Below are 12008 nucleotides of genomic sequence, written 5' to 3' on the forward strand. Positions count from 1 at the left end.
GGGAAGGCGGGAGTTAAATCTGTTTGAAACTTCATCGCCTATTAAACTTCTCGATTTTCCTTTTTTCTCCTCATTTCATTCATTTTTCTACTTGCAGTGAATTTTTTATATTAATAGGGTGAACCCTAGATTGGTCACCTTAAGAGGAAACCCCGCCGCGCGTCGTTTTTCTTTAATTACAATTGACTGGCTAACCGGAAAAATTCTAAAAACTTTGACTTTGTTAATTGAAGTATCTAAAAAATTATAGTAGTTTTTCAAACAACATATTTTCCAAAATTTCTAAAGAAAACAAATTATTTTGGATAGATTAATTCAGTAGCGAAGTGGTAAAAGGAGATAAGTCAATTTTGACTATAGACCAGTTTTCAATCAATATCTCGGAATCTAAGGACGATAGCAAAATTTTTGTTGTAACCTTTTTTGTGGAGCTAATCGAGTGCTACAACAAATATAATTACGAAAATTTCGCTATCTCCCTTAGATTCGCAACTAGGAGATGAGTCGATTGTCTCCGTTTACCACTTCACTACTGAATTGTTTCTTCCCATTTTAAATGGAATTGCCTATGATGCGACGTTGCCGGAAATTCGCTAAACGCGCCCGGACAGTGTAGAGTGAATTCGGCAACGCTAGAGCCTAATAAATAACACGGTGGCGCATCCGTGCACAGGTGACCAATCACAGGGTCGCGTTTGGTGACCAGACTAGGGTTAAAATTTAATTTTTACTTCCGTTGTATCGTAGTATCGTAGTTGTATCGACCCAGTATGATCCAAAAAGTCCGAAATAGTATATTTCGATACGAGTGAGACGGAAATTCTATTGGAATTTTGTAGAAATTCTATTGGGATTCTATTAAAATTCCAGGGAATTCTCGTTAAAATTCTATTTGGTTTTTGAGCTAATTTTATGAGATATTTTTTTTTATCGTTATTTTACATCGCTTCGACCCGGTTAGAGTATACTGCGATGATGATCAAGACTTTAAATGGTTAGATCGCACCATTCTACCCGGCCGGGATTTGAACTCGGAATGTTATGCAAAAGAAAACAAAATATAGCGGGAAAACTTGGAAATTCGTTGATTTTTTTGATTGAATTTTTTCATACGTGCACCGATAATTGAAGTTTTGCCCGTACACCCACTTTATATTATGAATACACGGACGAAAAAATTTAATAAAAAAAACCTATCGAATTCGTTAGAAAATTCTATTGAATTTCTATTGAACTGTTCTATTAGTTTTTGGCCGATTCTATTGAAATGTTCAATGGAAAATATTCACTAGAAAAGTCAATAGAATTCAATTTTTTTATATAACTTATTCTATTGAGATATTTTCTATAGAATTTCCTCGGTTCAAATTTGGTTCCCCAAATCGTACCCATATGCAATTATCGACAGATGCCCCACTTTGGCCCCGAAATCATCATTTTTCGAGTGATTTCTTGAAATCAAGAAATCATCAGAATCTTCTGAAAATCACGAAAATCCCCATTCCTCTTCCCCATTATATAGATCCTGCAACCATGTTAACCTGCTAGTCGATTATTATGAGGGGCAATTGGATATAGTGTCTACTCCAATGCCAGAAGTGCTTAGATTAGCTATTCGCCATCTCAAGTCTCTTCGTCCTTGAATGATTATTATGTATCATCACCTTCGTCACTGAATTTCATTGCCATATACATCTAGTTAAATCTGATTTTGTTATCTCCATCATGATTACAGTTATGCTGTAATTAATTATGTATCTTAATTATATTTTATACCCTATAATTGGCCTTGAGCTGTTGGGTCTGTATAAAGCAATAAATAAATAAATAAATAAATAAATAAATAAATAAATAAAATCACGAAAAATCAAAAGAAATCATGATTTCCAATTCATATTGAGAAATCACAGAAATCATTCCAGAAATCACAGGAAATCATCTCATTCTGGAAATCATTGAGCCACCCGATTGAGGAGTGACCAGCTCCTCGCGTCAAATTATCCCAAAACCGCCAACGTCTATATTTAGACTCCAAAGAAACTTCGAAAATCGCCCATTTGGCGGGTAAATCGCCAATCGCAAATCTGTCTGCTGGCGGTCCCAAGCGACAGTCGGCTGTACCACTCCCCCGAACGTCAATCGACTCCCCATCTGTCATAATCGAACAAGTTCGTGGCCCCCAAAAATACTCCAAGGGTTCTCGGCACGAGAGAGGCCCCTTCGCTTCAGTTTTGTTATCTCGTTGCAAAATGGCCTCGTTGTGCGGGCGAACAATTTTCCAAGTATCACGTCGTACATTCTCGAGGGCGGCTGTTCTCAGACAGAAAGGTAATGGCACTAAAAATTATTATACCACGACAAACTATTGATTATAATAGTATTTGTTGTGCCCAGTGACAAAATGTATTATGTAATTCGGCCATTCTGCCCGAATCTGAGAGGCCCTACATCACTCATTGGCCCACAGAACATCCTCTCGAGCCATTTCCCATTGATTTTTTGATTACACAATAGATTTTTTTTTAGAATGTCTTAATTATTTTTAAAAATTGATTGAATGGTTCTTCCGCAGGGTTTCCTGATCCCCTGGAACTTGCCACTGGGCTGGAGAAACAGGAACTCCTGGCCCGTCAGGCTGGAAACGATGTGAGTGCGAATTTATCATGAAAGTTTTTATTATTTTTTTAGTCGGGTCATTCCACTGCATCGGCTATTCGTCGTTTTTATGTTTTTTACGGCCAATAGCGCTGATGTCACGGGATTGTGAATCATTTTTGGGTGGATACAGAAGGGGAAAGAAATCGATAGGAGGAATCGTTATTGAAATTTTTGGAAACTATTATCTGATGGATTGAAAAGATTCTCAGGCTCGATTCATCGAAATTGGGTTACTGAAGAGTTTATTAGTTGATAGTTTAATTTATTATTGAGTATATATACTTGGATATATACAAATTAAAATATATTTGAAATTTTTGGTCATTGGAGGGTTGGAAATTATTAATTATTAGTGGGATAACGTTAATTTTCTGGAGTGAAATGCGGAATTTAGAATGAGACTGCAGCGATCGAATTGCGACGCAAATGCAGTAATGCTTCACTACGTCAATTCATCATGAATTAGTGGTTTAATTTATGATGGAATTTATTGGAAATTGTTCTGAAAACCTTGATTTTCTGGAGTGAAATGAGAAACTCAGAGTAAGACGGCAGCGAGCGAATTGCGACGCAAATTCATTCGTGCCTCATTTGTAGATTTTGAAATTTATTAGTTGAGGGGTGAATGATGTTCTTGAACTTTTTTTTTCTCTTCTTGAAGATCAAATTTCCATTATTCCCCATTTTATGAGATTTTTTGATTTTTCGGCGAAAGTCTCTGGCCATTCCACTGCGTCAATTCATCATTTTTGTTCGGGTTTTTGGGGGGTCAATCGTGGTAATCTTACCATTGTCAATTATTTTTGATCGGATAGAGAGGGGGAAAGGAATCGATTTACAGAGGAGTTAACGAAATTTTTGCAAACTGTAGTTGTAGCATTTCAAATATTTTCAATCTCCATTCATCGAAATTAGGCTATTGAGATATTCATGAATTGGTGGTTTAATTTATGATGGAATTTATTATAAAATTTTGATGTTAGAAGGCTTGGAAATTAGTCATTACTGATGAGATAACCTTAATTTTCTAGAATTAAATGAGAAACTTAGACTGCAGCGATCAAATTGCGACGCAAATGCAGTAGTGCTTCATTCGTAGATTTTGAAATTTGTTGGTTGAGGGGTGAATGATTTTTTTGAACTTTTGTTTCTCTGCTTCAAGATCAAATTTCCAGTATTCTACATTTTATCAGATTTTTTAGTTTTTCTGCGAAAGTTTCTGGTCATTCCATTGCGTCATTTCATCATTTTTATTCGGGCTTTTGGGGATCAATCGCGGTAATCTCACGATTGTCAATCATTTTTTATCGGATAGAGAGGGGGAAGGAATCGATTTAAGGAGAAGTTACTTAAATTTTTGAAAACTATTATTATTTGATTCATTTAAGACATTCTCAGTCTCGATTCATCGAAATTGGGCTGCTGTTGTTCATGAATTAGCGGTTTAATTTACTATAGAATTTCTTATAATTTTTTTATGGTTGAAGGGTCGGTAATTATTCATTACTGATGGGATATCCTTAATTTTCTGGAGCGAAATGGGAAAATTAGAATCAGACTGCAGTGATCTAATTGCGACGCAAATTCATTAGTGTTTCATTTGCAGGTTTCCAAATTTGTTGGTTCAGGGGTGGGTGATGTTTTTGAACTTATTTTTCTCTCCTTCAAGATCAAATTTCCAGTATTCTCCATTTTATCAGATTTTTTAGTTTTTCTGAGAAAGTTTCCGGTCATTCCACCGCGTCATTTGATCATTTTTATTCGGGTTTTTGTGGATCAATCGCGATAATCTCACGATTGTCAATCATTTTTTGTCGGATAGAGAGGGGGAAGGAATCGATTTAAGGAGAAAATACTTAAATTTTTGAATACTATTATTATTTGATGGATTTGAGGCATTTTCAGTCTAGATGCTTCGAAATTAGGCTGCTGAGTTGTTCATGAATTAGCGGTTTAATTTATGATAGAATTTATTATACACTTTTGATGATTGAAGGCTTGGAAATAGTCATTACTGATGGGATAACCTTAAGGTACTTCCTCACAATCAGTCACTTATATAGATGCTGGCAATTTTATAATGTCCTACAGACGTAAAATTTAGATCATATGTTTAGATCATATGTCGAAAATTGCATGTTTGACGATATATATCTTGAAAAATCAGGTGGAAATAGTATATTGTGCGCCAACTAGAGATGTAAAATGACGGTCTTGTGACGATCATGTGACGCACAAATTTTCCAACTACAAATAATTGTCACAAATCATTTGTAACCAAATTGTTGTCAAACCATCTATATAGCTGCATAATGACGGTCATAACTAATTTCCAATTTGTGACGGTCATGAATAAAACAAAATAGTTTCATCTATGTGGATGGAAAAAAAACGTGATTTCCGTTTCAAAATGCGGATGAGGCCAATACAAAAGGACTTATTCAACTGAAGATTGACCGAGAAAAAAATTAAGTTTCATCTATATAGGTGAAAAATGACTGTCATTTTTTCTTGACAAGTTGTGTCGGTCACAGAAGGGGGAAGGGGAATTGTGACAGCCGTCATGAGGGCTCATGTGACGCATTTGCATCTCTAGCACCAACGGCGATAAACACGCGGGTTAGGATGTCCTGTTATCCGTCCTCGGTGCACACGATATTTTCCGTCATAACTGCACAGTCAAGGTCGATTTTTCTCTGTAAATGCTAGGGAGGAATGTGGGTTACGTCATTCCGAGGATCTTCTAAAACAGTAGATATCGGAGGAATGAAATAAGCCACTTTCCTCCCGTCATTTGAGGAGGAAATCGAACTTTCCGTGCAAATATGACGGAAAAGTATTTGGGATTTCGGGAATCGTTCTAAAATTTTCTCAACAACATATGATCCAAATTTTGGGGCTTTTGTATAGTGTGAAATTTTTACCATCTATAAGTAACTGAGAAAGTACCTTAATTTTCTGGACTGAAGGCCCGGGTGTACTATCTTACGAATGTTATCTGGATTTTTTTTATCTTTCGTAATCCAAAACTGTCAATTGAGTGGTACAGCATGTAGAAATTCCCAAAAATTATGATAGAATGATTTTAAAAAATGGGAAACATTCTGAAGTTCTTCAAAGAACGTTTTTAATTGAGATTTAGAATGAGTTGAAAAAAGTGGAAATTACAAATATCTGATTTGCTGTGGCAAATTATCTATTAGCTGTCATTTTCCATGGTGGATAACAAAACACTAACTCCTCATGGGAAGTGACAGGTAGGTATCTTAATTTTCAAAACAGTGGCATGTAGTCATCTGCCATTTTTATGTGATAAAAGTGTGATTAAAAAATTCTCCAAAATATTACAACTTTTTTCAAAGAGCCTTTTCCGTAATAAATGTATCTGTGCAGTGTGGAAAAAGATATACGAAATCAGTCCTCCCCCTGCATGATATTGGGTGACAGGCCGCCATTTGTCACCGTAAATCAGATACATTTTTCAATGTCTTGTTATTCAACTTATTCTGAATATAAATTAAAAATGCTCGTTGAAAAAATTAAGAATGTTCTCTACTTTTTTATGATTATTCTTTTTATTTCAAAACTTCTGCATGACGCAGGACTTAATTGACAATTTCCGATGACGAAAGATGAAAAAAAACATCGGGATAACGTTCGAAAGATAGTACACCCGGGCCTGAAATGGAAAGTTTAGAATCAGGGGAGTGATTTTGCTCGTTTTGTGTCGACATAAAATCATAAATTTCAACCAATCCTAGTTGAGTATTCCAAATCCAGGACTGTCATTGGTTGAAATTTACGATTTTATGTCGACATAAAACGAGCAAAATCGCTCCCCAGACTGCAGCGATCAAATTGAGGCGCAAAATCATTAGTGCTTCATTTGTAGGTATCGAAATTTGTTGGTTGAGGGGAGGATGACGTTTTTAAACTTTTTTCTACCCTTCAAGATCAAATTTCCAGTATTCTCCATGTTATGATCTTTTTGCTTCCGAATGGAAGCATTGCAATCCTTAGATTTTCACGTTCTCTAATTTTGATTGCAAATGATGTAGAATAGTCTGAAACGTAAAAATACGAAGTTGGGCGAGACCGCCCCCTTCCTGGTGTTCAATTTTTTGAAAATTGAGTAATTAAGTGGCTAAAGTAATTCCAAAAAATCTGAAATGTCAGCTTATAGGTCTTAATGAGGACCAACTCTGTGCAATATTTCAGCTCGATCGATCTAATTGTTTTGAAGAAAAAGCGATTCGTTTATAAATCGTTTTCCGCAAATATCTTCGAAACTAGTGGATCGATTTCGATTTTTTTGTTTTCAAAATATTCGTTTCGATGCCTTCTGTCTAAACCAATCAAAACATATACCAATTCACACAAAGTTTTCGAGATATTCCCGTTTTTCCGTTTTTTCATAAAAAACTTTGTAAACACTCTAGTTTGTGCAAAAATTGAGATATCAACTTGAAATTAGGACAGAATCTTCCTCTCATGATAGGAATATTTCGTATTGAAAATGGGTTTAATCGCATCAGTAGTTTCGGAGATATTCGAATTTTTCGGAAAATCTTTTACATGGAATGTCTTTAAAACTACGCAACCGATTTCACTTTTTCTTTTTTTAAAACATTCTTAAAAACCGGGAGGACGTTGTGCCAAGTTAGACTATATCCTTACAACGGGGAGCTTCAGTACCGCAGCAACCTAGCCCTGATGATACAGACTGAAATATTTGCGAAACGTCAGCAAAAAGCTGAATTTAGATGCGGCATCCATTTGAATAATAATAATGCTGCCCGCCAAAGCCTCAAACCACTCAAACCTCAAATTTCGAATATTGTCCATTTTACAATAAAACGATGAATCTTGATGAAGGAAATATCCATGCATTGTTTTGGGGAAGATGTCATTATTTCAATACTGAGTAATTTTTTGAAAAATATATTTCAGTAGCGAAATGGCAAAACGGTTTAAGTCGACTTATCTCCCTTGGATTCGGAAATATTCCTCAAAAAGTTGGGCAGAGATTTACTTTGATTTGCGCAGAAACAGCAGATAATTTTTCTATGCCCTCCCACTATTTTTAAATAACTTCGCGCTCATCCGCTTCTGCGGTTTCGGTCTCAATTTTATATTTTTTTTAATCCAAATTTTTTATTTTTTTTTTGGCGCACAAATTAAACTGATAAATCGGACATTGAGTGTTTGTACTCATCGGCCTCATTTCGGCAAGTTGGCCGTCCAGCTAGATGGCCAATTTCTTAAAATCGATTTTTTTCGCAGAAAAAAAGGAGCAGATTTTGTTTGATTTGAGCAGAAATGTAGCAGATAAAGAGCAGATAATTTAGGCATAATCGCCATGTTGATCTGACGACCCTAGCTGCCCAAATTTATTGGGCTTTGCCTTGTACCATTTTACCACTTCGCTACTAATTTGAAGAAAGAGGTTGGGCATTCTTTCTTGAGACAGCTCGTGTCGAAGATGAAATAAAAGAAAATATAGAATATGGCAAAGAACTATTTTTTCCAAAGAAATATTTATTTGAGGGAAGTGAATCATTTTTTAAAGATACCATTCTTCAGACCCGCTATTCTCATGGGCTCAAAATTAGGTTTCATGCGTTGAGTGAAGTCAAATTTAAAAAATATTGTGAATTTCCGTCCCTTGAAAAAATTCGGGCAGTGAACGATAATAATTGAGACAATTAATTTCAAATGATGTGCAACATAATTTCGTGATGGATTAGTTGTAACGCTTAGAGCCCCATCGGCCCACTTGGAAATAACTCGCCTAGAGAAATTGCGTTGTTGGCAAATGATATACTTATCTCAAGTCAATATTTATCCGGCAGACAAGTTTTTTCATGAAGCTGAAACTAGCAGAATATTCGTCAGCGGGAAATTCAATTTAGGGGATATTTAAGTGTAGGAGAGTCAAATAATCATATGTACAAATGTTTTTTAAGTGTGAAAGAGTTTGTACAGTACTTAAAAACATTTGTACACCCCTAGATTCGCCTGAGACAAATCTTCTGCAGTCGAATCTTTTGCTAGTGTCAGCTTCATACACTGAGAGAAAAATATGATTCTTCTGACTATATTCCATCACCATCGAATTATAGTCAGAAAGTCCTCAACAATTTTTCATGGGTTACGGTAACTATGGCCGGAGCTAATTAATACAATGGAATGTAGTCATTGCAACTATTTTATAGTTCCACTCACGATAGATTTATCGTGGTTACTTTTAAACTTTGGTTAGTTTAACTGTATTTTGATTTGCAAAATATATCTGCATGATATTGATATCTGCATTCATAATTTTTCAAAACTTCTGCATGATGCAAGACTTAATTGACAATTTCAGATGACAAAAGATGAAAAAAAACATCGAGATAACGTTCGAAAGATAGTACACCCGGGTCTTAAATGAAACAATAATAATGATATGATAGCAATCTTGTAACTTAAGGACAAAATATTTGTTGATAAATTTTTTTCTTTATGAGACATTTTGATCCTGAAAAGGCACTGTGTGGTGTGAATTATCCGCCTCTTGAGCCAAATATTTCGTCGCTGTCGAAAGCAGAACAATTATTCATGTTTGAGACTTTCAAATTCGAACCACACAAATTCTTTTTTTGGCAATTTTCAACTAGCGATTTTGTTGGCCCAAATAATACTTGTTTGAAACGTGTTTGCTTTTCTCTCGGTGTACTGAATATTCTTTCTTTTCTCGATGCAGAATAATCCTTCATCATCAGACTCGAAGACCTAAACCTCTTGACTTTGTTAATTACAGGATCCCTTCATGATGAAACCACTGAGACGTGGTATAGGCACCAAGGATCAACCAAATTTAGTTCCCAGTGCATTCGAGAGTCGAATGATTGGATGTGTCTGCGAGGAGGACTCAACCCACGTTACGTGGATGTGGCTGCACGAGGGGCAGCCCAGACGCTGCGAATGCGGTCACTGGTTTAAAATTGAGAGAAAACAACCAATTATTATCCCAGAGGAGTATATGGATTAACCATTCAGTCTTGATTAAAAACACCACAACCAAGTTAATTAATACGCTGAGATAAAAGTGAAACAGCAATTAAACTCAACATGAAAAATTTATCGATGAAAATTTGCATAAGTTAGTCGATTGTTTGCAGTTACCCTAGAAATAATCTTACATTATACATTAATGTTGGAGACTGGAATTTATTTGCCACCACTGTCCAAATCCTCTAAACACTTTCCTTCTCTTTAGCTGAGCACTGAAAGCATTGAAAATTAACAAATTTAAATTTCAAGCACAGCAACAAAAAAATACGGAGAAAATTCACTTGATGAACAAAAAGGGAGAGGGGAAGAGGTTAAATAGGCAACTAGCAAAAACATCATGAGTCGGAATGTTTAAATGTAAATAAATAAACCAACGTTATGCTTAAAACATAATAAGTAGTTGAATGAGTATTATCGAAGATAAAGAAAACACAGAAAAATATTCGAGACATTTTCTCTTAAAGTCCTTTAATCTTCCCCGGGCACTGTCGTTGCTTAATTAATTTTTAATTAATGGAACGTGCAAAATCGAATTCATCTATGTACATCATTGAATTCTCACGTTGAAAATAAAACGCTGACGTAAAAAGTCAGTGGATACACTAGAATAATCAGGTGCGATTAGTGCGAAAAGCTAATAATTTTTTTATATTTTCGAGAATGTTCTTTTTACATTCTTTTGTGTGATCAATTCGTTGATTGAGCTTACTTGGAGTAATGAAGAACAGGAGATGAGTTGAGGACAAAACTGATGGAATTATTTTGTAATCGGCTCTAGAAGGAAGAGATTCGTTAAGATGTGGATGGTTTCGAGCTTTCGAAACTTTCAATATTCAGTCGCGAAACGGTAAAACGATTTCAAGGGTATTGATAAAAATTTGGTATTTTTCTCGATTATCTCAATTAGATCATAGAAAAATTAATTTTTTACTCATTTTTTCTTTTTGACATACCGTTCAAAAATCATTATTCTGAGTAGTTGAACATCAAAATAGTATATGAAAGGGGGTTTCAGGCGAAAAATGATACATATACGTTTTTGAAGTTGACAAAAATCTTCATTAAAACCGAAAAAATTGAATTTTTTCATGATCTAATAGAGATAGTAGAAAAAAATATCTAGTTTTATTTTATGGAATCTACCGAACATTTTGAAAAAAAAGTTTACATTGCCTAGTAGTTCCAGAAATATTGGGAAATCATGAATTCCATAATTTTTATACATAATTTGTGTCGTTAAATATTTCATTTTTTCCCGTTTAAATCGATTTTTAGACGATAAATGCTAGAAGCCTGTAAGATATTTCGAAATATCTTTGAAGTACCTGAAGGGTACATCAATCTAAACAGGGCGTTGTAACCCCTAGAATTGATCGACAAGTTTTTAGAAGTTTTCTGAAACTTTAAGGATATGAGAGAAAAAATTACCAAAGCTTGAAAATTTGAAGAGATTCCTGGACTTTTGCGAACTCCCCAAAAGATTCTGTACCGATTTTTCTATACAGAAACCTTCCATAATTATCAAGAAACGACGAAAATTTTGGAAAATTCTCCGGATGATCCTCCAATTTTCCAGAAGATTTGTCCGATCCAGATCGTCCTGCAAATTTCTAAAACCTTCCATGGCTCCCGAAAGAATTGGATATCTTATTAATTCTATAAACAAAGAATTTCCTAAACCTCAGTTCCAAAGATATTCGCAAATCTTTCTCAAGTATTTAAGCCCATCTCCAAAAATGCTCATCATTACTCGGCTTCGAAATCACTTATTTAATTCATCAGCGAAGTGATAAAACGGTACAAGTCAATTTTGACTATTAACCCTAGTCTGGTCACCTGACGGGAAAATGCGACTTCAGTCACCTTCGCTGGAGAGTGCCGCCGTGTTACTTAGGCTCCAGCGTTGCCGAATCCACTCTACACTTCCCGGGCGCGATCAGCGAGTTCCCAGCAACGTCGCGCAACAGGCAATTTCATTTAACACGGGAAAAAATTGTTCACCTGTTGGAAATAATTTTTTTTCTCCCAGAATTAAGGATACAATATTGAAAAAAAAAATACTAGAATTTTCCAGATACTTCAATTGGCGAATTCAATTTTTCTCAAATTTTTCCGGTCAACCAGTCGATGACAAGGTGAATAAAACGACGTGTTGCGGCAATTCCCTCGCATGGTGACCAGTCTAGGATTAACCAGTTTTCAATGAATATCTCGGAATCTAAGGGAGATAGCAAAATTTTTGTTGTAACCTTTTTTGTAGCGCCAATTGAGAGCTACAACAAATGTAATTACGA

General features: G+C 35.3%; 1 protein-coding gene across 1 annotated transcript; it reads left to right on the forward strand.

Annotated features, from left to right (window-relative positions):
• The first annotated feature begins 2160 nt into the window (after nt 1-2160).
• On the forward strand, nt 2161-10107 carry LOC107044867 (cytochrome c oxidase subunit 5B, mitochondrial). The gene is made up of 3 exons (XM_015266926.2): nt 2161-2328; nt 2573-2646; nt 9461-10107. The coding sequence occupies exons 1-3, from the start codon at nt 2250-2252 to the stop codon at nt 9689-9691; spliced, it is 384 nt and encodes a 127-aa protein (XP_015122412.1). The 5' UTR covers nt 2161-2249; the 3' UTR covers nt 9692-10107.
• Nucleotides 10108-12008: the final 1901 nt, after the last annotated feature.

Source organism: Diachasma alloeum, unplaced genomic scaffold, assembly GCF_001412515.2.
Source record: "Diachasma alloeum isolate Michigan unplaced genomic scaffold, Dall2.0 Dall_scaffold_00828, whole genome shotgun sequence".
Lineage (NCBI taxonomy): Eukaryota > Metazoa > Arthropoda > Insecta > Hymenoptera > Braconidae > Diachasma > Diachasma alloeum.

Excerpts from the sequence above, each read along its gene's own strand:
- LOC107044867 (XM_015266926.2), top strand. The coding sequence starts at position 2,250 with ATGGCCTCGTTGTGCGGGCGAACAATTTTCCAAGTATCACGTCGTACA. Across the intron at positions 2,329-2,572 it reads GGCTGTTCTCAGACAGAAAG|GGTTTCCTGATCCCCTGGAA; the intron begins GTAATGGCACTA and ends GTTCTTCCGCAG. Across the intron at positions 2,647-9,460 it reads CCCGTCAGGCTGGAAACGAT|GATCCCTTCATGATGAAACC; the intron begins GTGAGTGCGAAT and ends TGTTAATTACAG.